This window comes from Phragmites australis, chromosome 20, assembly GCF_958298935.1.
Source record: "Phragmites australis chromosome 20, lpPhrAust1.1, whole genome shotgun sequence".
Taxonomy (NCBI): Eukaryota; Viridiplantae; Streptophyta; class Magnoliopsida; order Poales; family Poaceae; genus Phragmites; species Phragmites australis.
The window spans coordinates 570889-596788 of NC_084940.1; the positions used below are offsets into that span (position 1 = coordinate 570889).

At 46.0% G+C, this 25900-nt stretch overlaps 2 protein-coding genes, 1 non-coding gene and 1 pseudogene across 6 annotated transcripts; 2 read left to right on the top strand and 2 right to left on the bottom strand.

Annotated features, from left to right (window-relative positions):
* Positions 1 to 5204: 5204 nt before the first annotated feature.
* Positions 5205 to 12635, top strand: LOC133902411 (TORTIFOLIA1-like protein 2; annotated as a pseudogene).
* LOC133902412 (protein STRUBBELIG-RECEPTOR FAMILY 5-like) lies at positions 11701 to 15790 on the bottom strand. The gene is made up of 16 exons (XM_062343994.1): positions 15691 to 15790; positions 15459 to 15597; positions 15284 to 15355; positions 15137 to 15202; positions 14975 to 15046; positions 14788 to 14859; positions 14566 to 14637; positions 14411 to 14476; positions 14096 to 14161; positions 13797 to 14017; positions 13303 to 13556; positions 12727 to 12992; positions 12485 to 12605; positions 12275 to 12411; positions 11952 to 12108; positions 11701 to 11835 (listed from the first exon to the last, which is right to left on the bottom strand). The coding sequence occupies exons 1-16, from the start codon at positions 15788 to 15790 to the stop codon at positions 11701 to 11703; spliced, it is 2016 nt and encodes a 671-aa protein (XP_062199978.1).
* A 301-nt stretch (positions 15791 to 16091) lies between these two features.
* Positions 16092 to 16164, top strand: TRNAE-CUC (transfer RNA glutamic acid (anticodon CUC)). Its single transcript has one exon. It is a non-coding gene; the product is annotated as a tRNA-Glu (tRNA).
* A 144-nt stretch (positions 16165 to 16308) lies between these two features.
* LOC133902403 (organic cation/carnitine transporter 7-like) lies at positions 16309 to 20170 on the bottom strand. 4 transcript variants are annotated; one of them, XM_062343984.1, is made up of 7 exons: positions 20035 to 20115; positions 19883 to 19910; positions 18762 to 19030; positions 18224 to 18461; positions 17108 to 17645; positions 16814 to 17016; positions 16309 to 16718 (listed from the first exon to the last, which is right to left on the bottom strand). In XM_062343984.1, the coding sequence occupies exons 3-7, from the start codon at positions 19028 to 19030 to the stop codon at positions 16494 to 16496; spliced, it is 1473 nt and encodes a 490-aa protein (XP_062199968.1). In that variant the 5' UTR covers positions 19883 to 19910; positions 20035 to 20115; the 3' UTR covers positions 16309 to 16493. The 4 variants fall into 4 exon arrangements, with proteins under 4 accessions (XP_062199968.1, XP_062199967.1, XP_062199969.1 ...); XM_062343983.1 differs by lacking the exon at positions 19883 to 19910 and having other exon boundaries at positions 20035 to 20170; XM_062343985.1 differs by lacking the exon at positions 19883 to 19910 and having other exon boundaries at positions 19911 to 20041.
* Between the last annotated feature and the right edge of the window lie 5730 nt (positions 20171 to 25900).

Below are 25900 nucleotides of genomic sequence, written 5' to 3' on the forward strand. Positions count from 1 at the left end.
GCCACGAGGATGCCCGGGTCACTCTCGACGCTTCTACCCGTAGACGGTCAAGCTCGCGGTTCAGGTTGATAAGGCCGGGGGCTTCTCCCCGCCCGAGCAGTTTGGAGGCTTCGCCCAGTGTGGTAAATTACTGTCACCCAACCTTGTAAATATCGTATATTCAGTATTTTAATAAGCAATCACTATGGCAAATTATTTCTCTGGATTCCCTATGTTTAACCTGTCTGGTGAGGTGCTCGGTTGTGCGAGAAAAAGTTCGCTCTCTCGTTTTTTCCCATTGATAAAAGAATCCCAATCGGTATACATGCGGGCAGTCGCCACTGACTTACGTCCGACATGGTAGGCAGTGGTATTCGGTGTCGTAACGGGCTCCCGGGTACTAACCGAGTTTCGGGGCGCTCTGGGTAATCCCATCACTCGAGCTGCTCGAGTAGGCCGGAGCTCAGGCCCCCGGAGCGAGCTGTCGGTGCTCGGTCTGGCCTGTCATACCCGGGCGCCACCGAACCATAGGACCTCTAGGTTATGCCTCTGTCCGCCCTTGTCTTCCGGTTCGGGTATTCGAGAGGTCTCGGGTCGAAAAAACAAGAGCAGTCTAAGGCAAGTACCGCACTAACAGAGCGCACCAGACAAAGAAATTCTACATTTTCTCTATCAAGTCACAGGACAGTAATCACAAGCAGCTCGGCCGCGAGGGCTTCAATGCCCCGGTCTCTGGTCGGCCCCCAGGGTTCTTCGGGTGGTCCTACCGCCTAGGCTTGGGTGGTCGGGATCACCCGACCCTAGGAGCCTCGTATGCCCATGGGCGGTCGGGCGCTCCGTTGAAAGGATCAAGTTCCCGGGCCCCCGGGCTCGGAATCAACCCCTTCTGGGTCGGCTGGCCGGAAGGCCGACGGCTGCCCGGTGAGTGGTTATATTCAAACAAATCTGCTTTCAGTAACTTTATGTTCCCGAGTCATTCTCGGGGGCTCTCGCACTTTAATCTGCTCGGTGAGGTGGTCTCCTGGCCCGTGAACAAACCCTGCCGCGTGTCGGCCTTTTTCTAGAACGACAGAGCGGTTCGTAGAAAGGAGTACCGTGCGTGCGATAACGTTCGACCGAAGCCCTTCGTGGTGGTCGTGGTGGTCGGTCCGCTCTTAAGGACCCCGAGCACTACCGAGTCCTCAGGTGCCCTGGGTAATCCTATCACTCGAGCTGCTCGAGTAGTCCGGAGCTCAGGCCTTGGGGGCAGGCTGTCAGTACTCGGTCCGGCCCTTTTTTGAGCCCGGGCACCACCGAACCGCGAGGACTCTTGGTCACATTCTCGCTCGCACGCGTCTCCCTTCTACCGGCTGAGTGGTCGCAAAGTGAAAAGGTGTTCACTGGGCACGGCGTGTTCCGGGCAGGGCCGTTCTATCTCCCGAGCAGGGAGTCTGTGTCTTTGTTTCTTAAGCTAGGCAGTACGGACTCGCGAGAGCTCGAAGGCTGGCTGCGCCAACACCAGCGACCACAACTATTTCGTTTCTCGGGGATGGGAAGGTCGGGAGCGGCCCGACTGAGTACTCCTCGGGACTTCCAGGCAGAGCGCCGGAGGAAACATTAAGCGTACAAAGAAATTGGAGTTTCGAGCCCAAGGAAAAGCTGCCATTATATTCACAAGACCTGGACAAAGCTTTTTCTAAAGGTTCACTCCTACATCTGCAACAAAAAAGATAAGGGCGCCGACGGCCTAGTCTGCGGCAGAGGCGTCGGCTGAGTCTTCTGAGTCGTCCCCGGGGGCTGGCGATGGTGGCACCTCCCGCCTGAAGCCGGCCGCCACCGCAGAGGCGGTACTGCTAACCGCTGCCCGGGCGGCCTCCTCCTCAGCCTCGACCACTCCCTCCCGCGCCGGCTCCAGCGGGAAGTTCGGGTCCCTGCTTCGGTAGCAGGCCAGGACATGCTCAGCCACGGCATGAGCCAGGCCACGTCCCTCCCGGGCAGCGAGCTCCTGGACTGCCCAGGGCAGGGTCTCGAGACGCTCGCAGACTTGCTGCAGCTCCAGCACTTGCTGTGCGGGGCCGTCGCCCTTCGTGTCGCCGACAAACCGCAGGGGCCACCTCCGGAAAGCTTGCCGCGTGGCATTCGGCCCGCCTTGACCTCGGTCGCGACGAAGGGCCCATTCGCAGTCTCTGTCCCATCGGCTGCCAAACGGGCCCGGGGGCTACTGTCGGTGTATTTAGAACCAGGGGTCCCTAAGTCCCGAGGCCAAACCGGCCGCCCACCACATATCACCACCCTGCAAGGTAAAAACAGAGACTCGGGAGAGGGTGCTCGGGGCTGCGCGTGGCAGCCCCCGAGGACTCGGTGCCCCGAAGGTCCCTCTAAAGTGCTCGGGAGAGGGTGCTCGGGGCTGCACGTGGCAGCCCGCGAGGACTCGGTGCCCCGAAGGTCTCACTCAAGTACTCGGGGGAGGGTGCTCGGGGCTGCACGTGGCAGCCCGCGAGGACTCGGTGCCCCGAAGGTCTCACTGAAGTACTCGGGAGAGGGTGCTCGGGGCTGCACGTGGCAGCCCCCGAGGACTCGGTGCCCCGAAGGTCCCCCCAAGATGCTCGGGAAATAGTGCTCGGGGCTGCACGTGGCAGCCCCCGGGGACTCGGTCCCCAGAAGGTTCGCGCAAGATCGTTCAAAGACTCAAAGGGCCCCGTCGCCAGAGTGTCATCCAGTCAAGGGCCCGATGCCGCATTTAATAGGCGCGCGTGGCCTGGCATTCTGACATCCTGACATTCTCGGCTGCCCACGCCCCAGTGTCAGACCCGGCCATGCCCTGGCTGGGGGGCGTGGGTTCATTAAATGCACGGGTCCCGTCCCGTTTCCACTTGCGCACCTCGGGATAACGTTACCAGAATCGAAGCACTCGGCCTGCCACCCTGCCCTGGCAGGAGAACAAGACAGAGTGGGCGCACCGGGCACCTCTGAGGCTGTCCGGTGGGCCTTTTTTTTTGTGGCACCCCGAAGCTTCCGCAGCGGCTAGTGGTCGAATGCGCGCCGCCTTCCTCCACCGCCCCTGTCACTTCGCCAAAATGAGATGATTAGGCCTTTCTCCGTGGCACCTGGGCATTGGCATCCCCTCTTTCCCATTCAGGATATGTCGAGGTCGGCGCATCTATAAAAGGAAAGGAAGGAGGACGCTAGAGAGGACGGAGAGACGAACAACGAAAAAGAGGAGGACAAGAGAAAAACAAGAGGTCAGTCGAAGAACAAGAAATCACCACCCCCGATCACAAGACAATCAAGAAACCAGCTAGCTAGAACATAAGAGCCTCCTGCTCTTTGTAAACAGCTCTCCCTCGAGAACCAGATATACCCTTGAAGGATCTCCTTCAAGGATAGATATAACACTCATACAGGAGTAGGGTGTTACGCCTCCGCGCGGCCCGAACCTGTCCAAAAACCCGGTGTCCCCGCAAGCCATCGCATTTTATTTCCTTTTCCGCTCATTTCCCGTGCAAGCTTTTCTAGGATCATCCCCCCGGCCGAATCTCTAAAAAGGGGTCTCTCGGGATCCCTGCGACAGGAGTTCACTCTCCGACACTTACTTTGTAGCTTCTTCTTCACATGAGCATCACTTAAACCTCAATAACCTAGATGCATATTTTTTGATCTCATGTTATTCCTGGATGAATCCATACTTGATCCTCCACGCATCATCTGTGAAAATAACCTAGTAACAATTATGAACACAATTGTTAGTTCATATGTATTATCATTAATTATCAAAATCACACTTAGGGGTTAGGAGCACCTTCAGTTGGAAAGGTTTTACGGTGAATTCTTAGCGCACACATTAGAAGTGTGCAAGAGTCATCTGTCAACTAACGGGTGCTCAACAAAACAGGAAGACACGTCTTGTGGGTAAAATGTATAAACTCTGCAAAGTGAAAGTTGATATATCAGTCGCACTCACGGTCATGAGTGGTATAGTCTCCTCACATGATTAGTCGGGTGGCTTTGGATGGTTTGGATGGTTCGAGTGGATCACAGTGATGGAAACCATGATTCGATTTTCGATTTTAGATAGAGGTGGATGGAACCTCAGTTGAGAAGCAAGTTGGTTGGAACCTTGGTTCAGGTCTAAAGAATATTTCACATAGTAAATAGTTTGCATTTATAAAAGTTTAACTACTAAAATGGTATTTATGCAAATAAGCCAATGAGTTAAACCATTTTTTATATTAGCACACATGTCATATTTTCTCACATTTACTGAGTATTCTATATTCTCACACTTGCTATATCCAAATAATATTGTTCAGCCGAAGAAGATTTTGAAGACTTCACAAAAGATGTCTAACTGAAGATAAATGTTACGTTTAGTTCTAGTACATTGTCTTTACTTTTTTATTCTCATCGGTCCATTTTGTAATATCGAATATGCATTTAAAGTAATAATATTGTTATGTAATTTTTCTTATGACGTCACGATATATAACTCTTGATCTTAATATAGGACACCTATTCTATACTCCTAGGAGTATGTACTCCCACATGCAATATACCACCTAAACAAACACTTTATACTCTTTTATCATTTTTAGTATACTCTAATACTAATTCTAAGATACTCCAATATGAATTGTATGAAAAAAAATTCAATGTTAGCCTTTCATTTTTGCTATATACTCTTTTTTATACATAAAAGAAGTATATACGCAAATTAAGATAAAAATCATGGAATTTCATAAAAATTTTCGTGGGATTTGTATTGTAGTATCTTATAATTACTAATGAAGTATATTTAAAGTGATAAAGAAGTATAACTCATGTGTAAAAGTGGTATATGAGAGGTGGGAGTACATACACCTAGGAGTACATACTAGTTTTCCTTGCTATATCCAAATAATATTGTTCAGCCGAAGAAGATTTTGAAGACTTCACAAAAGATGTCTAACTGAAGATAAATGTTACGTTTAGTTCTAGTACATTGTCTTTACTTTTTTATTCTCATCGGTCCATTTTGTAATATCGAATATGCATTTAAAGTAATAATATTGTTATGTAATTTTTCTTATGACGTCACGATATATAACTCTTGATCTTAATATATATATATATATATATATATATATATATATATATATATATTTGATATTAAAATCGAGGCGACATTGGGGTTTGAAGTTGCTCCATCCAAGTCTGCGTCGTCGGTCTTGATTGCCGGTGTGATTTGGTTTTTGCACGATTCCCCCCCCCCCCCCTGGGTGTGAGATGCGGGAGTAGTGTGGGATCGGCGGTCTCAAATTTCTCTCCCCAGTGGTTGGCGGGCATCATTTATGTTTCGTTTTTCGGTTGCTTTCGTGTTCGTGTGATTTGTTTTCCCGCGGAGGGGCGCCGATTGCTCTCTGATCTCTAGGTTTCTAGGGTTTAGCTGTTCAAATGTCGAGCAGTTCGTGCAATGCGGCTAGTGTAAGCGTGAGATACGGCCGTGTGCTGCTCATATCAAATGTCGCTGATTGTTTGGTTTTGTTTGCCTGGTTTGAATTAGTTAATTTCTGTTTTGGTACATTTCTGCACTCAACTAGTGTTGATTTGCCGATAATCAAGCCTCAGCTGTTACACAAGTACAAATTGGATCTTCATGTGGATAACTTTTGATTGTTTTCGGAGACTCAAATTCGTCATTCTCTCACTGAATGCTTCAATTTTATATCTCTTAGGTGTATCAATCATATGACTTCTCATTTGAGTTCATGTGCGTTTTGTTCCAACAGATCAGGTAAGGAATGGGTGGGGAAGCTACAGCAAACTCGGTCTCCATTCCCCAGGGGAAGAAGACACTATCCCTCTCCTTGTATGTTTTTCTGCGAGCTCTCTGCTAAATTGTTCTCAGAGCCGTATCTTGCAAGAATATTAGACTGCCAAGATGAAGTCCAGTGCGGTTACTTCGAAGGGCAAGGCCGTGTTTGAGCTGAAGCACAGGCTGGTCCAAGCTCTTAACAAGATTACAGACAGAGACGTTTACCAGATTGGATTGGATGAGCTCGAGAAGATGGCGGATACCCTGGCTCCTGACATGATTGGCCCCTTCTTGTCGTGCGTGATTGACACTGATGCTGAGCAGAAGAGTGCAGTGCGGAAGGAGTGCATCAAGGTGATTGGCACACTGGCACGCTTACATGGGAGCCTACTGGCACCACACATGGCGAAAATGGTCTCCAGTGTGGTTAAGCGCCTGAAGGACACCGACTCAGTTGTTAGAGATGCATGTGTTGACTCTTGTGGTACCCTTGCAACGTGTGCTAGAAGCTATGGGGATGGTGGTGCTGCCTTGGTTGCATTGCTGCGGCCCTTGTTTGAATCATTGGGTGAACAGAATAGATTTGTTCAGGCTGGGTCAGCATTGTGCTTGGGCAAGGTTATAGATGAGAGCAATTACTTCCCTGGACCTGTTCTCCCTCAGGTGCTTGTTCGTGTTGTTAAACTGCTCAAGAACCCCCATTTCATGGCAAAGCCTGCAGTGATTGAATTGTTAAGAAGCATTGTTCAGGTCGTGCTCTTGTTTTATATGAGCAATGGCATTCCAATAAAAATATCTGCATGTGTTGCACATGCTTTCTCCATTTATACACGATTACTTGCTTGTTCATGTGACATAGAGAGCTCCTCATGTATGAGTTTACAGTAATTATCATGAAAAAGAAGCATTATTCTATGTAACATTCTATGTTCCTTATTTAATGGTTGCTCGATAAGCCAGTTTGCCTTAGAAAATACTGTAATATTCCTACGAAGTCAAATGTCTTTCTTGCTTTCTCAATTCTAGTTTCATGCTTCGGAATGCTAGGATGATTGATCTCTATATGCGGTGTAAATTCAGTAACATTTCTGAATATTTTCAAGGAGTAATCATCTTCATCTTCAATTTGGTTCTACAGCATATAACTATCATTAAGATCTTACCTTTTGTGTTATGTTCTAATTTTGCTGTGGTCCCCCTTTTTAGGCTGAAGGTGCTTCTACAGAGCAGGCTTTATCATCAGCTCTAACAAGTATTATGGATGCCCTGAAGAGTAGTGACTGGACTACAAGGAAGGCTGCCTCTCAAGCTCTTTCTAGTATCGCGGTCAATTCTGGATATTTGGTTGCCTCTTTCAGAACTTCCTGCCTTCGCTCCCTTGAGCGTTGTAAATTTGACAAGGTCAGTGTACCATTGGAATTGATGCTGTAACATATTTTGATTATGATTTACTTATTTCATGCCACCTATGATAGGTAAAACCAGTGTGTGATGCAATTAACCACGCCATTCAGTTGTGAAAAGCTATTCCAGGGTCTCATACTCCAGAACCATCAGAAGCTGGATCATCCACAAAAGGTACAAAAGATGTTCCTTCGATCTAAATTCAATAGTCTGATATTGAGTGAAAGAGTTACAACACTTCTTTATTCTTTCTGAAGCGAGTATGCGTAGCTAATTGCTGTTTTCATGTCCATTAATATTTAATCCTTATCTTCTTTTATATCAAAAGTTAGCATACATATATTATTTGTTCTATTTACCTCAATAAGTTTTTTTTTTAATTTGGGCTGATATGAATTCGTGTGTGTTGCTTACCTCAGTAAGTACCCTCTCTTGTTATTTGTCAACTCTTGCAGGATCATGCATCTTAATTCTTAAATATTCAACAAAACAAAAGATCAAATAACTAAAAAATACTGCAGGTTGTGTCATGACAAGGCTATCGTTCTGCTTAGATTTGTTCTAGGATCATGACTGATTCTGCACAACCTATTGAATATTGATCTTTTCTTTGTGAGATCTTTTGACGCTTTTCTTGAGCTTAGTGGCCATTTATGAATACCATAATACCATGTTAATGCCTTCTTATGTTTTACAACAAAAGCATAATGCTGCTAGCTAACGAAGAGCGTACTGCTAAATTATTTTTTCACATGTCCTCTGCATTACTTCTAGCTTTCAGCCATGATTAACTGCAGTCACATAATCAGCTTATTTTATATTGTCTATTGAATTCTTCTCACAGAGAACTTTGGTGACCACCATGATGCCAGAAGTGTACATGACGGTGCATCAAGAGATACTTCTTTTACGAGAATAGATCATGGGTCTTCTGTATCTGTTATCAGTGGCAGTTCTGTCAATTCAGCGATGAGGTCTCGTTTGTCTATCAACAAAGTAGCCCTGAACAATGCTGCAAATCAGCAACGTATGAAGTCTGGTGATTGGCATGTTGAGGTATCAGTTCCCAAGCAGAATATGATGCCATTGGTTGATACTGATGAAAAGGGGTCTGGTAAAGTCTGCATCCTAAAAGATGTGGAGAAATGCATATGAAAGAGTTGACGAAAACAGTAAGTTTGACTATGACATCATGGACGATAAACAAGAATGCTCTTCTGTGTCAGAAGTAGCCAGCATGAGTTGTGAGACAAAGCATGTCACCACCACTCAGGAATTCACTGAAGATTGTGCTTCCACACAGGTTACTGAGCGACGCCCAAGGGATCAAGAGAGTAAGAGCATAGATTCAACAGTTACAGATGTCACTGCACATGGCACACATAGTTGTCTGAATGCCATGACTGAATTAGCCCTTATAAGGAAGCAACTTCAAGAAATGGAAAGGAGGCAAGTAAACATCTTTGATTTATTGCAGGTAATTATCATGTTTTGAGTTTGTAAAAGATCTCGTTGATTAAACTCATGTTTATATTTACCTTATTTGGAGTGAGTTTATATATATTTGATCAAAGTGGTAATGATATATAATATCCTTGAAAATTAATCTGCACTGTACACTTTACCTACTTGTACTAGCCTATTATATTAAGCTTCTTGATTGTTTATGATTTTGTTGAACACTGGCCCTCTGACCTGTGAATATGTGATCTTATTTTGCTTCTGCAAGCTATGCACTTGCCAGTTTGACTAAAAAAGAAATGCATCTCGAATTCTTGATGATAAGGATCATGAACAACAATTTATGCCAATCTTTACCCTACCACTGCATCATGTAGGAAAAAGTGTTGAGTCTTCCAATAGAACAAGTGATGTGATGTATACAAGTACACACGAACAAACCATGGACGTAATGTAGAGAAGGGAATTTCATATCTTTTCTAAAATGCTTACTTTCCCCCGGTTTATTGTAGGAATTCATGTCTAACTCAGTGGACAACATGTCAGTGCTGAATTTTTTTTCTCAAACTCGCAGGAGAGTTGCGAGTCATCATATTAAGAAAGAGAAACATCCGATTACATTGCCGTACCAACGGCCGGGTTAGTTTTTGGATACAAGCGCGCCACAAACATAGCGAGCAATCCCAACAAAACACTCACGCTACCAACGAGCGCAACCCCTTCACGTCCACCACTCCCCAGCAACTAGGCTCCTCGAAGATCTGATGCAGAAGCGACGCCACTCCGGGCCAAATACCATCGAAGACGCAACGGTTGCGAAGCTTCCAAATGGACCAGGCTACCAGGATGACAAAAGAGTTTGAGACCCTTACGAATTCCCTTGTGAACTCGCTCTGCGCATTCCGCCATCATTCCTGGAAGATGGACTCGTGTCCATCTGGCGCCAAAGTCTGCAGGCCGACACGCTGGAGCGCCTTGAACCACACCTCTCTAGCGAACACACACTCTGTGAGCAGATGTTGGACTGTTTCCTCTGCCTGGTCGCAAAGAGGACAACGAAGGAGATGTTGTAGGCCGCAACGCACAAGACGGTCCTCTATCCAACATCTGTTGAGCGTGGCCAGCCATATAAAGAATTTGGCCCACGACGGCGCCCAAGTCTTCTAGATCCTCCTATAAGGCTCGAAAGCAATGGCACCCGTGAAGAACTGGCCATAAGCCGAGCGAGTCGAGAATGTGCCTGAAGCCGAGAGCAACCACAAATGCTGGTCGGGGCACCCTCCAACAAGACCCTCCCCTCCAAAGTGTCACAAACTCACAGATAGTCAGCCATCGTCGGAACAGAAAGTCCGCCACATATGTCACGAACCCAAGACCGGTCCTGTAGGGCATCATAGATAGTGCGTCTGACGATGGCCTGCTTCGCCACAAACGGCATCAAGTGTGGCGCCATCTCCAACAGGGAGCGACCATCGAGCCATCGATCCGACCAGAATAGAGTGGACCTCCTGTCGCCCACCAAGGTGATCACGAACACCGCAAAGAGTGTGCGAGCGTTGGCATGGACCGAGATGCCAAGTGCCGCCCATGGCCAGTCGGGATGTGTTTTTTGCATCCAAAGCCACCTCATCCGTAGCGACCAACCGAGCAAATCCAGATTATGGATGCCTAGTCCACCAAACTCCCGTGTCCGACACACCCGCTGCCAAGCTACAGCACAATGACCAGAGGTGCTGAATTTAAAGGTGCGTAATTTGGAAAATGCTGTCGACAAAACTGTGTATACAATTACTCAGAGTGAAAGCCGGTATCATCTTCCTGGTTCCAAAGTGTCTCTTCTTAAGAACCGAAGTCTCTTCTTCACCCAGGCTTTCTACTTCTACACCTAGATCATCTGTGGACACTAACTATAAGTCACATCTGAAACATGAGAAGAATTGGATGCATGATCTACCATCTAAGGGCTCAAGCGTGTGCACTAAAGAGGGAGCTGAATTTCTAAAGGATCATGCTTGCAACAGAGTTAGGAAGCCTGGACCTGTGACCTCAGAGAGTAACTTGGGAAGATATGTTCCAAGCTCAGCGAGTAGTCGAGCATCATGGGTTAAAGGGACTTTTCCTGTTTCATTTTCCAGTTCCTGTGAGCAACCTGAACTGCAAAATATATTACGTGCTTCTAATCATCCTGGTGAGTTTCAAGATGCTGACGGCATGGAGCCTGCATACACGGAAGCCCTGAACTGTGGTGATTATGATGATCTGATTGACCTAATGGATAGAACTGGACCAGTTCTTGAGAAGCTGTCGTGTGAGACAGCAAATGAACTTTTAAGGGTTATAGCTGTCTAGTTTCTTAATAAAAAGTTCTTTGATTTGGTGCTGCTTGGCTTCAACAGGTAAGTTAACTAGAATTTGTTCTACAATAATTCTCAAGTCCGAAGAAAGTTTGTGCAACTTACTCATTACATCTTTGATTTGCATATGTTGCCCAAGTTAGTGGATTTAAGCACGATTTATAAGCCAAGTCAACCTTTTGCTTGAGCACGAAAGGAGTTTCTTTCTGCACAGGAGGAAGCTGCAACAAGTGGATCTACAGAACCAGCGATTAGGATCGGCATTACACAGCTTGCATTTAAACTGACCAAAGCTTTTGATGTTGGCACATGCAGCTTTACTATCTTGCCTGTAGTAGCCAATGAGCTTGTGAGTTTATGCTTGATCAGCAATGCTTGTTAACAAGGTCGTACCGATGTTACTGAATCATCTATCACCTAGAAATATCCTGGTACCTGCAGTTAACTTTCTGTGTGCTTTCCATACAAACAGTAATGCTCCTTAGAAAGGTAAAAAAAGGAGGCAGAAGAATTCAGTACAATTACCATATCACACCAGTCACTACAAGAAGTAGAACACACACGCACTCTCTTTTTACCTTGTCTAAATTAACCAACTTGTTTATTGTCATTCTTTTGGAGCAATCAGATTGCACAGTAAAGCCTTTTCTTTTGTACAATGGCATGACTCTAGCGGCACACCTAGGGTTCTGCTCCAGAGTTTCATCAACAGGACAGTCAGAAGCAGGAGCATCACCAATCAGAGTCGTCACTCCGTTGTGAGACGCTGCGGTGGCCGCCCATCCTCTTGTTGCTGGTGGCGCGCTGGACGCACTGGAAGAGCGATTGCACCACCTCCGACATGGACGGCCGGAATTCTGGGTCGGACTGCGATGCCACCAGGAAGCAAAGTTCAGAGTTTCAGTCTTCAGTTCATTGCAGGCGATTCATTCATGACCTTCAGCATTGGAGAATCATCTGTGAGGATTTCAACGGGAGTTTACCTGAACACAGCGAGAGAGGACATCCGCGAAACGGGACAACGCTTTCGGCGGGTACAGGCCGCGCAGAGCTGGATCTGCCAGTGCTCCCAGGGCGTCGATGTCATGAAGCTGTGGAGTAACAAACTTGACCAAGGACTGTTCCATTCTAGGCTTTGAACTGGGGTCACAAAAAGCAAGTGTTAGGGACTTGTTGATGGCTGACAAACACAATGTTTTATACTCTTATGTCCTACGGGCAAGCTTTGCATGTTCTGAAATCACAAAATGCGCAGTCCAAAGTTGAAAGAGAGTATCTTTTTCTTTTCTTTTTTGTCTTCAGTTACCTATCGAAAGGCTTCCGACCGGTCAATAACTGAAGCATGACGACACCGAAGCAGTAGACATCGCTCTTCATCACGTAGCCTGATGGCCTCGTGCACTCCGGAGGATTGTACCCTGGTCCCAGGCTCTCACTTGTATCCTGTAGAGAATTGAGGTTACATTGCCTTTACTTTGCTCATCAAAAGTCAGAAGAGACATTCTTTTCTACAAACCTCATAGAAGTATGCAAAGCCGCAGTCAGAGAGGTGAGGATTGAGATCAGCATCGAGCAACACATTAGATGCCTTTATGTTCTTGTGGATCACTGAAGGTGAGCAGACTTCATGTAGGTACCTGAATAATAAAAAAAGAATTCTTAGCATATTTCTTATGAACTTAGATCATCATATCCCTCTGTGCCTGTTGACGTACACAAAATTCTGGTTCTAGGCTTAAATGTTACTTGTCAACTTACTCCAGAGCACGAGCTGTACCGAGAGCAATCCGGACTCGGGTGTCCCAGGTCAATGGCTTGCTGTAGTCGTCTGACAAGTGCAGGAACTCATATAGGGACCCGCTCATGTGGTAGTCATAGACCAGCATGTAGTGCCCAGGCTCTGAGCAGTAACCAACAAGCTCGGCGATGTTTGCATGGCGCAGTTTGGAAATGCCGTTCACGAGATCCATGAAGTCACTGCTTCCTGAGAAGCTCAATGGATCAAACTTCTTAACGGCCAGCACCTGGAAGATTTTCAGGAGAGTCGATAAGAACACCAGGAATGCAAAGGCGTATGATCAACTTCAAGTGCCAACTCTTCAAACATTCCCCTCAGAGACCTCATGGTAAGAGTGATAGTCAAGTTCAGTTAAACTATATGCTACTAACAGTGTAGGGAAAAGCCTCTGAGTAGCTTAACACAGAACATTTAGATGCCCATTTGACACGATATCGTATATGAAACTTTGAATTTCAATACAGAAGAATACTGGAGTTGAATTTGCAAACAACTTCCTTTGGCATGGGTTTAAGAAGTAAACTGTAAGAGCCTACCTGTCCATCAGCATATTTTGCCTTGTAAACGCGACCGATTGTCCCCTGACCTAGTAGCCTGCTGTTGTGGAAGTTGCCAGTGGCTGCTTCCAGGTCTGATGATGCATAAGTCATGAGGCTGATTGTATCCGTGCTCCGTCTAGAATAGTTTAGTTTGTTCTCAAACTCGTTGTCACTGATCGACTTGCGAGGCACTGCAGATGGTGTCCTACTGCCTATGGATGAAGATTGCTCCAGTGATTTCATGTCGATCTCTGAAGATTCCTTACCGCCTATAGTGAAAAGGAGCAAGAGGAACTATTATTAGAAGTCTAACATGTGCTCATCCCTGAAATACACAGAAAGCATCAGGGAAGGAGGCATTTCTTGACACATCACAATTGAATGGCAGATGCACAACATAGAACTACATAATTTTCTTTGACTCGAGAAGATATATTGCACGTAAGTACCTCTGAAGTCATCAACTAGCGGGGTAAATGATCGGTTCTGACCTGACTCGTCCATGTAGTAATGGGATGAGACAGGAGAGGAATGGTTCCTCTTCAACACAGACAAGAGAATCAGAGCTGCAAGAAGCACAGCTATCACCATTGCTCCGATAGCGAAACCGTTTATTCCATTGTCATTCCCTCCACCTGAAGAGCTTCCCACTGAAGAGCCCTTCTCCATACCAGGAGGAGCTGATCCGGACGACCAAGAGTTCCCTCCAGTCCTTTATAATGTGTTCAGGATTGTTAGAATTCATCAAGTGCAAAGAAAAAGGATTGCAATGACTGGAATTACTACTTACTGTAGATTGTTAATGTCTTTTAGTTTACTTGGGATCCACCCGCTAAACTTGTTGTTCTGAAGATTCCTTGAGCACAAAGGGGGAAACCGTTATAGCTTAGTTCTCAGAATGGTAATGACCGTATATTTTTCAGTATTTGTGTACAGTAAACATGCTATAGAAATTAAGAGTGCCCATTACATGCCTAAACCAGCATTACAATTAATAGCTTTGGTATTTGACAAATTTATCTCTTTTGTCATGCCGCGCTGAGGCATCGATACACATTCATTTTGAGTCATGATAACAAAGTTGGTTTTGATGCAGTATACTTACAGATCCTCGAGAGGAAGTTTGGCCAGAACATCTATATGACCACTGAATTGATTGCTCTCCACATTCCTGAACACATTTTGAAAAGAATGGCAGCCATTAGATCTGAAAGAGTGTGCCGATGAACTACTACAATGCATAAAATTCAGTTTCCTTACAATGTTTTAAGGTTTATGAGGTGCCGAAAACTCTGGGGCAGGTTACTTGAGAAGCGGTTGAATGAGAGATCCCTGATGAGACAACTGTGGTTAGTCATACAGGCCAACAAAACTGGGATAGAAATAGGCGTACTATCAGAAGAAAATTAATAACATTTGGGCAAGTACAAGACAAATGGCTGTATGGTTACCAAGAACTTGTGCATTTTCTGCTTAACTTACAATGTTGAGAGCTTTGGAATCTGTGAAAACATATCCGTCAACTGCCCGCTTAAGTGATTCTTACCAAGATTTCTGCGATTCAATCAAATAGGAATTCCAGTGATTAATGCAAACAAAAATCATGGTGGCGTGAAGGGAGGAGAAAACAAACAATTAAATACAGAACAGCGCGAATTGTAATCCCTACAGTGTTTCCAGATCAGCCATCTGAGATATCGAATAAGGAACTCCACCGGTGAAGGAGTTCCCGTAAAGATTTCTGCATCACCAAAACATCAGAAGGGAATGCCTTGGATTAGCCATGACCCCGTGAAAACAATATAAATGGATGAGGAAAACGGGAACCCACAATTGAACCACATTTGGTGGAAGCTGGTACGGTATATCGCCGTTGAGATTGTTCTTGCTCACATCACTGTACTACGTAAAAGAAAGAAAATTCAACTAAGTTGCATAACTACGACGATCAATGCAGGAAATCACAGGGGCAACTCACAATTTGGTTACTGATTTCAAGCTTGATAGCTGATAGCCTAGCGTGCCGCTTAGTCCAAGCCCCGACAAGTTACTGCTCTAAGCAACATGATTAGAAACAAACTGGAATAACTATCTTGCGCAGCTTAAACAAAATTCTCAACAATCTTGGGCAATTGTTGAAGGCAATTACGTACATTTCTGTGACAGATGAACCGCTGCATTCTATTCCCTTCCACTCGTCGTCGTCGCCGCACGGATCTCCGCCGCTTGATTTCCAACCGGACAACTGAGATGGTTTGTTCATGCTATTGAACATCACATTAAGCGCAGCAACTGAAAGAGTGAACCAACAGGACACACGATTCTCAGAACCATGACCGATGCATGCACAGTCAGAGAGGAGAACAATAATCTGCCAACCCTCACCGTCAGGCTGGTCGGTCTTTGCCACCGCGGCCGCCGCCACGGAGACGAGGACGGCAAGGCCGACGAGCGGCGGCGGCAGGGGGCGCCGTCGACAAGCCATTGCGCGCAAAGGGGAGCACGGCGCGTCTCAGCTGAGAGCATGAAGGAGGAGACCCCCACGCGCGTCGCTTGATCTCCTCCTCCTCCTCTTCTCTTTCTCTCTCTCTCTCATGGGCCGGTGGTGGGAAGGAATGGGTTTCCAAAATTAGGAGACGGAGGAGGAAGAGAGGAGAAACAGAAATGGGAGGGTGGAGGAAGGCGGGTGTGGCCACTGGAGCGCCGAGAGTGGCGGGAAGCCGTTGCCTTTGAAGCCACAACGTATTAAAATGGTATAAATTAAACTATTCGATAATTTGACAATCTCCGTTGTAGTCTAGCTGGTTAGGATACTCGGCTCTCACCCGAGAGACCCGGGTTCGAGTCCCGGCAACGGAAATCCTTTTTTTCCCAGCTTTGCGCATCTCTTTTGGGACGAACCGAACAAGGACACATGTCACAATTTTGAAACTTTTTTAGATGAATTTTGAGACGTTTAAATTTAAAAAGTTGAGACTAGTAGATCTGAAGAGAACGAAGAACACGACTCAAATCATCAGTGTACATCTCTATTGAAAGCAGTGTAACATATCAGTTAACAGTCTCAAATCCACCTTTACTCCTTTCTTCTTTCTATCCTCTATCAAGAACTGGAGAAAAGAATGAATGGCCCCTGGGGCCTTGATTCTGTATTGTATATCCCTCACAAGTGACAAATCTCATGAGCTCTATGCGGCGATGTGGTCGCTCAGTTTCCGGCCGCTTGTTTCCAGGGGAAAGAACGACACGGCCACGCCCGAGACCAGCATCACCGTGATGAATATCAGGATGGCCGCCGTCTGGTGGCAAGCGTGCACCAGACCGACGGCCACAAGGGGGCACAAGATCCCGCCAAAGCGAGCAATCGAGCTTGCAAACCCGACGCCGGTGGCCCTGACTGCAGTTGGGTATATCTGCAGAGAACACAACATAAAAAGGCAACGATCTTAAGAGGTTTGACAATAGATTTATGCGTGTACCGAAGCATAGGTTATTGAAGTGACCAAACCTCAGGGGCGTAGATGTGCAGGACAGTGAAGCTTGCAGATATGCAAACCCGCGCACCGAACAAGAATACGGTTGTCAGAGCTTCTGTCTGGGGAAACATGAGGGGAGCTATGCACAGGCAACTGATGTAAAGCATGGAGGACATAGAGAGCTTGCGCCCAATCTTGTCCACGATGGCAGCGGACAGAAGAAGGCCAGGAATCTCTGCATCAATGTGGCATAAATGTAAAAAGAATTTCCAAGACAGGGTTTCCCTGAAGAGATTTTAATTTACGATAGAGCGAAACACACGTACCTCCAAAGCTGGTGATGAATACATTTCTGTAGAGATTTTCATCATTTATGTGGGTTGTTTGGGTAATTTCTGCTCCCTCTGATCCACAAATCCTATTTCCATGGTTCAATTCTGAGGTTAGCAAAACAAGACCATAGTATAAGAAGGCGTGACCAAGAAAGACAGTCCAAAGGAGAAGACTTGATCTGACTAAGTTTGGAGATAGAAGCTTTAAGATGGCATTGAGGCCTCCAATCTCAGATTTGCTAGCATGATCAACAGTAGTCGTTTTCTTAGCTGTTACTAATTGTGCCATTTCTGAGGAATCTCCAATCTCATGAAGCTCTGTCCGATGGCCAGAGACAAGTCGGCCAGAGGGGAGAGTAACACGGTTTACTCGCGCCATTGTTTCCAAAACATGAACTGCTTCAGCTATTCTACCCTTCATGCATAGGTATCTTGGTGACTCCAGTGTCACTGGATAGAAGAGTAATAGAGCAAACGATGGCACTGACGAGAGTGCCAACAGCCACCTCCAGCCAAAAGCTGGCATCACAGCCTGTAAATTAAGCAGATAAGTAACAAGAAAATTTACATGGAGATTTCAGAAATAGCAATAATTATGGATTAGAATGAACATGCATGTCATTTGACCAATTATGCCAACATGGAGCCATTAGATTACATATGATATACAGATTACCATGGCCATCTATGATCACTTCATTAATACTATGCACAAGAGAAAGACCAAAGCATGACAATCTGATTAATTATTTTTTAGAATACTTAACAAAATGCTATAAGAAGACTCATGTGCTGGCTAAACTTGCTCAAATTATGAAAAAGCAGAAGACGCTCTGGTGTTCCACAGGATTCAATGGTATATCCTAATCTTGAGTTACAAGTGCAGTGACTAAGGACAGCAGAAGAATATCTGCACTGAGCAGTCAAAGATGGCATGCTATGTTAGAAACTAGAATGTAATATCCACTGTAGAGTCTTACACATATCACCAATATTTCAGAACAATCTGATGTTACTTTCTGTTTAGATAACTTATAAAGTCTCTCAAACAGATAGTACGTAAGGCAAATCAGGAACATGGTATTACTTTTGCTAAATATATGGACTTACCCAAGCAAGAGAAGCTTCCATTATTGTGCCAATGGTCCAAAATGCTGAGAACATAACCATCCAAGTTCCTCGGCTAGGAGCAGGGATGAACTCTAGAAACCAAGAACCTAGAACTGGCCCACCACCCAGTCCGATACCGACCATAAATCTCAGTACAATCAAAGATAAGTAATTTGGAGCGAAGGCGCTGAGAAGGCCAGCCCCACCAGTTACAATGGCTGTGAAGTTGAACCCAACCCTGGAGAGAAGTACAAAGGTCTAAAATGAGCAAAAATCACTTACATGTTGGAAAATGGGATATTGTCACTGCATAAAATACAGGATCCTTTAGAATAATTTGAGATGGGAAATAAACTAGACATTCAATTATTAGCATTAAATCCAGAAACTTCAATGTGGAACAGTAAAATGCCTTGCTTGACATGGGACAGTGTGCAATATTCCATTATGGTTGGAAATAATGTGTTTTGTTAAGGTTAGAACATTCATAAATAAAATCCCAGTAGCTGATAGGAAAAGGAAGTGAGGAAGAACTTGCCTTCTCCCATAGTTATCTGAAACTATGCCCCAAGCATATGCTCCTACAAGCATCCCTACGAAGACAACACTTGTTATGAGACTTTCTGCCTGTGCAGAAAGCTCCCACTCAGCTTGAACTGATTGCCCAACAAATGACAAAAGCATCATCTCCATTGCTTCAGAGATTTTAGCCATCCCAGAATATGCAAGCACGAACGCATGGAATTTTCCAAACCCCATGAACACAAGTGCCTCATCCACAGTATAAGTAGATATGCCATCCTCCATCTGAAATAAGCAAACATAAATGAAACACAGATTAATTGATTGCATTTGCACTGTCATATATCAGGACAATATATCAAGTCAGGTATGATACAATACAGGTTATGGACTAAACTTAGCTAAAACAACTAAAGACCACACTTTTTCTTCTCCTCTCCACTGGTACTATAACAGACAACTAACTCTAGGTCTAAACAGAACGAAGAAAACGCTATTTCGTTCGAACATGAAGTAAAGCTTCCACTGTCACTGTCGCATACCATCTGATATTCGCAATGTCCGAGGCCCTGGTTGGGAATCAAGCTAACAATTCAAAGATCGTATCTACCAGCAGCCACAAAAAGAAGAACCGTATGCCCTTTCAGTTAACCTATATTTGGCACAGAAGGAGAACAAACATGGACATCTAAATTGTATTAACTAGGGAACTAGCTTGCTAGTTAACCCAGAATTTACAATAAGCTGAGCAAAGGTGCGAGTGCACCATCTTAGCACTGGTCCAACCAAAGGGGGCAGCTTTGCTAACTGGCACAGAAGGTTCAGATGTGTCTGCTCAAGAGAAACTACTTAACAGAACAACAGGGTAACAATGTGGACAATATTAACTTCTGAATCACTTAAATTCAAAATTTTCCTATCAACATCCGAAATATTCACGCATTACGCCAACTGACGACAAACTACCGGTCAACTGAACAACGGAGCCACCGAATGTCCCCTCACCATGGGCAAAAATGCATCACAGGATTGGGAAATAAACTGCATCGTGGACTCCCATTGCTAAATCTAGAACCAAACCCCCCAAAACTGACCATTTAATCCCCAAGAATCCACTGAGTCGCAGCAATCCCATACAGGGGAGAGGGAGAGATCCAATCAAGACCTGCGGCAACCGGAGGGGGAGGCCTTGGGGGTCAGCGGACTCGCGAATCAAGCAGGAACAACAAGGGACGAACGGATGGGGATGGCGAGAGAGAGGGAGACGGGTTAGGCGAGGCGTTGGTTACCTCTTCGGGATACGAGGCGGAGCCGGCGGCGTGACGACCACGGCGTCTCCGGCTCCCCGGGAACGTAAAGAGGACGACGACGACGGCTGACTGACTGACTGGGGTGGCCCCCTCTCTCTTACTCTTTTTACATTGGTCGTTTTACACCCAGGTACCTCGCTTATATCGAATTAACAAATATTTACTTTTACTGTAGATTGTCCTAATCTAGATTACTCGGAGAAATTTATTTGCATCTGATTATGGATTATGGAGTTTTACAGTACAATATGAATTGTGGAGGATGAGAATTAGTTTTTAGATTATAACAGTTTATTTTTCTTTTTGTTTTTAAGCTAGAATCTATAATCAAAATAAAAAATAAACATAGTTTTACTCTATCACCTCAGAAGCAGTATATACAATACATCTATCGGAAAAAAAGAGAGTAGTATTATGTGAGTATGGCTAATAATGTGTTCATAGCTATTTGAATGTGACCGTTGGATCGGAATCGGACAAAACTAAGGATCCACAGGCGCAACTTTTTCGAAAAACTCCCCACGTATCATCTGGGGCATGAATTAAAAGCTCTAATCACAAAAAAAAAAAAACTGGTCAAATATGTACACTGTACGTACTAGTCATTGTTGACTTGTCATGCACAAATTAAATTCATTTCCATGAAGAATTGCAACGCCACAAGCAAGCTAGCTAGGCATGCAGCCAATTAAATCGCGGCCGTGGATATGATCTATGGGCGATTGGATGTCAACCGTCCGAACCGTGCAGTAGATGTAGACAGGTCCGTGAGTTGAGATCATGCGGTCGTCGGCGTTGGCGTCGCGGGTGGCGGCAGCAACGTCGAACGCGGTGGTGGCGTTATCGGTGCGTGGCTGCTTGCGGTTGGCTTGTGCACGGCCGGCAGCGACGTCGCGCGTGAACGGCGGCCACGGCCAGCGTTGCCGGCGCCAGTGCTCGGCATGTCTCCGAGTGCGCCGGTGCTCGATTGATGTATATAACTGTGTACGTATATAGATAGATATTTCTTTCTTTGTTTCCTGTATACAGTACTTTCTGGTCAAGCTTCGCATTTTTCTTTAATTTGAGGAGAGTCAAGCTACGTACTCGCCGATGTACTATGTTGGTCAAATAATTAATTTGAAGGGCAAGGTTATACGTCTTCCTAAATTTCAGTATCCTGAAATCGCGGGGCGCTCAGGCAGCGAGTTAGGAAAAGGGTTTTCGGGTTTGGAAGGCTTTTATGGCTTTTGGGTTTACAAGAAGTTTTAGGGGAGATAGGCCGTCTCGACGGAGGAGATGATCGTGGGGGCAGGGTAGCGAGACGATGGAGGACGATCGGTGGGTCAGGGAGAAGCGGGGGAGCACAAAAATAGAGAGGTTAGTGTGATTGTGGATCTGGTGATAGAGTCACCACTGAAGATAATTGGAGATGAGAGAGAGAGCGCAGTGGGGGCAGAGAGAGACATGATCCGAAGATTAAAGAAAGGTTATGGCATTCGACGGTTCATAGCCATCGTCTGAAAATAAATATAAAATTAGGTGCATGAAAAAAAAGCAATGGCTTAATTGTATGAACATCTTGTTTTCAACGTTACGTTCTTAATCACACACGTGCATTGCCTCGAAGAAAAAAAATTTGATCATCTTCTTGACGTACGTACGAGCTAGAGAGCTGGCTAACTGGAGTATCGCGTATTTTTTTAGTCAATCAGATCACTTGAATCAGATGGCTAATTCGTGGTCCTTGATTGTGATCATCTACTATATCTTTCCTCCAACGGAAACGTAGATCAATCGAGCTAGCTTGCTTGCCAGATCGATCCGGCCTGGAAAAAGTATTCGCATATGGCGACCGTTTTCTGCGCCGGCCGTGCTACATAGCTGCGCGGAGGGGTGTTGGGTTCATCACCACCTTCCCCGTCCCTCGGATGGAGGCTTGCCTGGAGCGGCCGTACTCTTGGAGATGGTTTTTGAGAAAAAAAAACTACCGAGAAAATATTTGAGAAAAAAATTATCAAAAAAAAGTTATCTAAAAAAGTTACTGAGACACTATAAGTCGTCTCATATGGACCGTGATTTAGAATGTACAAGAAACTCCCTAACACAAGAATTTCGTGCGTGCAACCTCTTCTTCCCCCCCTTGCTGCCTCTCCCCCACGTTCCAATTTTCCGATCCTTAACCCCTTGGTTCTTCCTCTATTGCTACTCCCCAATCTCTGCTCTCATTCTTCCAATTTGTATCTCCAACTATCAAAAACACGGTGTTGAGTTTGGTGTACTGCTCCTGTGACTGGTGTTGATCGGTGATTGAGCAACGGGTACGTGACAGCCGGCCGGCCGGCACCGCGTATCAGATCTCAATCTGGCCGTGACTGACGACGATACAGATTAATGGACACGTTACTGTGGCCTCCGCCCCTCAATGCATACAAATTAAGGCGGCCGCGGTTGCATTGGGAATTTGGGAACATTGTTCAAGCACCAACGGTTGTAAAATCAAGTCAAATTTATATTATTGTCCGTGGTAATTAAACAACGACCTTACAAACCAAAACGATCTTACAAGGCACACATTAAATTACATAGCTCAGGTAGTTTGAAGAACAATATATAAAATCTCACAATTAAGGCACAAGTAGCTAGCTCGAATTAACATACATCGAGCAGCTACAAATAGCAAAGTAAGCACACCAAGATAAACATAGTAGTACAATGTTCACGAAATAATGCAAATAATATGTAAGTTTAAAAGAAGACTGCATGCATCGGAAACATTTAAGCAGATATATTGGCTGCTTTTATCAGGTGACGGTAACCTCTTCTAGGACAGGTATATCATGGGGCTCGGAGCGCGGTGCGCGTGCGATAGTTTCTTCTTCTGCATGCTCGGGCCGTTGAAACTTGTCGGCGAAGGTCTCCATCCCCATGTACGACAGGAGGAGCCAAATGAAGGTGAGTGGTTTTGGCGTGCAGATAGCCCCTGCAACTGCTGGCAGAGTAGCACAGCATCTCCACCCACACGCCCTGGATCACCTTCCACCTCTCCTCCTCGTCATCCAGCAGCTCCATCAAATCCTCGGCGAGCTTGCATGCTCGTTGAACCCAATTAATTCCTGTACTGTCAGCGTACAGCCAGGGAAACTTCGCCATGCGAAGGATCCCCCGCGGAATGCTTGTTCCGTCGGCCAATGAAGACGGAGAAAGATCGGCGTACCTGAGCATGAGCTCGATGTCCTCGCAAGCAGTCGTGAAAAGACCCTGCCTGGTACCGGGCATCAGCATCTCCGGGCGAACGAAGAGCAGGTAGATCATGTAGTTGGATATTAGCCTGCTTCACCGAGCGGCTGCGGCTGCGGCTGTGATGGAGGATACTGTTGTCATGGGGTGGTGAAGACAGAGTTCAGTAGCTATGTGCCAGACCATGACGCTCCGGTCGAAGGGCACCTCAAAGCTCCACCACAGGCGCCGCCGCGGGTTGCATACATTGTGCCTACTCATGGTCCACTGCCCCCTGAAACTGTTGAATCTCCTGTAATGGGCACCATCGACAATGTATTGCTTCCACCCATCTTTCACATGCGCAACAACCAAGTCTGCAATAGCAGTGCATGCAGCCTCAGGTGCATGCTCTATGTACCAATGCTTGTTGATGTGGCCCTTGCAGCCGAAGCACAGTTTCATGAGCCTGGTGGGCTTGCTCCTACGAGCGTAGAAGGAGATGAGGTTATGTTGGGCAACTGTGGTAGACCGTATCCTGTATCCACACAGGCAAGGACTGATGAAGAAGGGTAAAAACTCCAACAAGGTTGTACAAGAGAACAAGATGATTGTTACTGTGACGTCTTTCTTGTTGTGATCCCCTTTGTCACTCTTAGCGAAGAGCACGACGGAAGCTAAGGTCATGAACGGAAGGAACAACTTCAAAAGTAAACCATGCAAACTGAATACCGCTTTCAGGTTGGTGTAGATCACAGCAAATGCATCGCTGAGTTGTTTCCGCAGGTAAGCATATGCATGTGCACTTTCTTGGTGATGAAGCTTCAGGAAATATAGTAGCATTCTGCGCCGACGACAATATGGAGCTGACAGGTCCACAAACAGCTTGCAAGTATCAATATAATTAAGCGGAAGTCGATCCTCATCGTTTATTACCTCTGTCTCCAACACGAGACTCCTGCTTGCTTCCTGTACATATTCGTCAAGCGAATGATCCTGTTCTTCCTCCTTTTTCATTATCTCTCCATCTTGTAAAGAACCAAGAGTCAGACAGGAAGTGAAGAAGGCAGAAATGACGGGTACCGCTAGTTGTCGTCTTTGCGGGTACACAGCCGAAGAGGACATTACTCTGTTAATGCTTGCACTCCTGAGAACCCATGGCTTCTGGATGAACTTGAGAATCCCAACGATGAAGAGCAAGACCGCTGCTTGCAGCAACCTCTTGTCGCCACCGCTGGGCCACGACTTGCAGAACACGTACAGGGCCACTGTGACCTGAGACACCAGGGTCGCGACGTGCCGTCGCCACAGCTCGTTGTCCTCGATGCTGTACGCGGTGAATGTGTGCTGGCCGCCGAGGTGGACGAGGAGGACGGGCGCCCACATGACCTCCAGGACGCCGCTGGTCGCAGCGGCGTCCGGCAGCCTGTGGCGATTGAAGAGGGTGGCCAGGGCGTATACCGCCAGAGCGTCGGCGCCGAGGTACGCGAGAAATATGCATGATCTGCACCAGATCGGGATGCGCCAGTTGCGCACCATGGAGGCGGCGAAGAGGACGAACTGCAGGAAGAGGCTGCCCAGAACGAGGACGCGCAGCTGCCAATCCTCCCACCATTCTATAGCACGCGAGAAATCCACGGCGGCCATCTCCTCTCTCTGTCACTCGAGGCCTCGAGGGACGGGAAAGAAGAAGCTCTGTTTGTGTGTGTGTGTGTGAGAGAGAGAGAACAAGCCATGCACCCGGCGGACAGAGCTTATAACGGTACATGCATGCATGCATGTTCCTTTCTACGTACGTAAGTGATCTCTGATCTAGGTAGGTAGCGTACGTACAGCATCGATCATAAGAAAGTTACACGGGCAAAACCACGTATTGTGTCGTTCTGTACAACGTTGGATTCTTGATCACGTTGCGTTGCGATCTTAAACACCCCTGTTCCTTGCGTGCTCCTTGTTCGTGATAATATATTCCTGCACGTGTTGGTGATGATGTTGTGTCCTCATCTTCGCTTTTGTTTATTGGAAGGGTTCATGGGTTCATGTGCCTTTACTTATCTCCACAGCAATTCCTGCCCTGCCCTTTATTTTTCCTGGGGATCTCAGGGCTTTATTCGCAGCTGCTCATGTTGTGCAGCGTCATAAACAAGTCCGGTTTTGACAGCAAAAAAAAAAAGATACATCTGAACGCATAAGTTGAAATATAGCATATATGCTCTACTTGACCTGCGTCTCACTAATATGGTGATTCATCGGTATCGATTTTTTTACAACAAAAGTCATTGTTAATTCCGCTGTGAGCTAGGGTGGAGCCGACGATGGTTGCAAAGCAGGAGGGAGGGACGCTCCAAAGGAGAAATGCGAGCCACGTGATATTGTTTGTCTCTTGTTATAATGCCTAGCCTACATTTGTGTATTGTTTGTCTATTTGAATGGTTGATCACTTGGTGACCAATTTTCCAGTAGTGCTTTTGTTCATCATTTTGTGCATCTCAAAACAGAGCGTTTAGTGGTGTGAAGGCTGGATATTCTTTTGCATGGTCCACAAGATACATGCAAATGGAGGCCTTGGGGAGGAAGGAATTGCTGGAGGCGCATCAGCTTGCCAATCCTACTGAAGAAGACATCTATCATAGTCTGATAACTGGAT

Excerpts from the sequence above, each read along its gene's own strand:
- LOC133902412 (XM_062343994.1), bottom strand. The coding sequence starts at position 15,790 with ATGGCTTGTCGACGGCGCCCCCTGCCGCCGCCGCTCGTCGGCCTTGCC. Across the intron at positions 14,638-14,787 it reads ATTCCAAAGCTCTCAACATT|GGATCTCTCATTCAACCGCT; the intron begins GTAAGTTAAGCA and ends TTGTCTCATCAG. Across the intron at positions 11,836-11,951 it reads TCCTCTCTCGCTGTGTTCAG|TCCGACCCAGAATTCCGGCC; the intron begins GTAAACTCCCGT and ends GTGGCATCGCAG.
- LOC133902403 (XM_062343983.1), bottom strand. The coding sequence starts at position 19,030 with ATGGAGGATGGCATATCTACTTATACTGTGGATGAGGCACTTGTGTTC. Across the intron at positions 18,462-18,761 it reads TCAGATAACTATGGGAGAAG|GGTTGGGTTCAACTTCACAG; the intron begins GCAAGTTCTTCC and ends ACTTCTCTCCAG. Across the intron at positions 16,719-16,813 it reads TGCACATCTACGCCCCTGAG|ATATACCCAACTGCAGTCAG; the intron begins GTTTGGTCACTT and ends TGTTCTCTGCAG.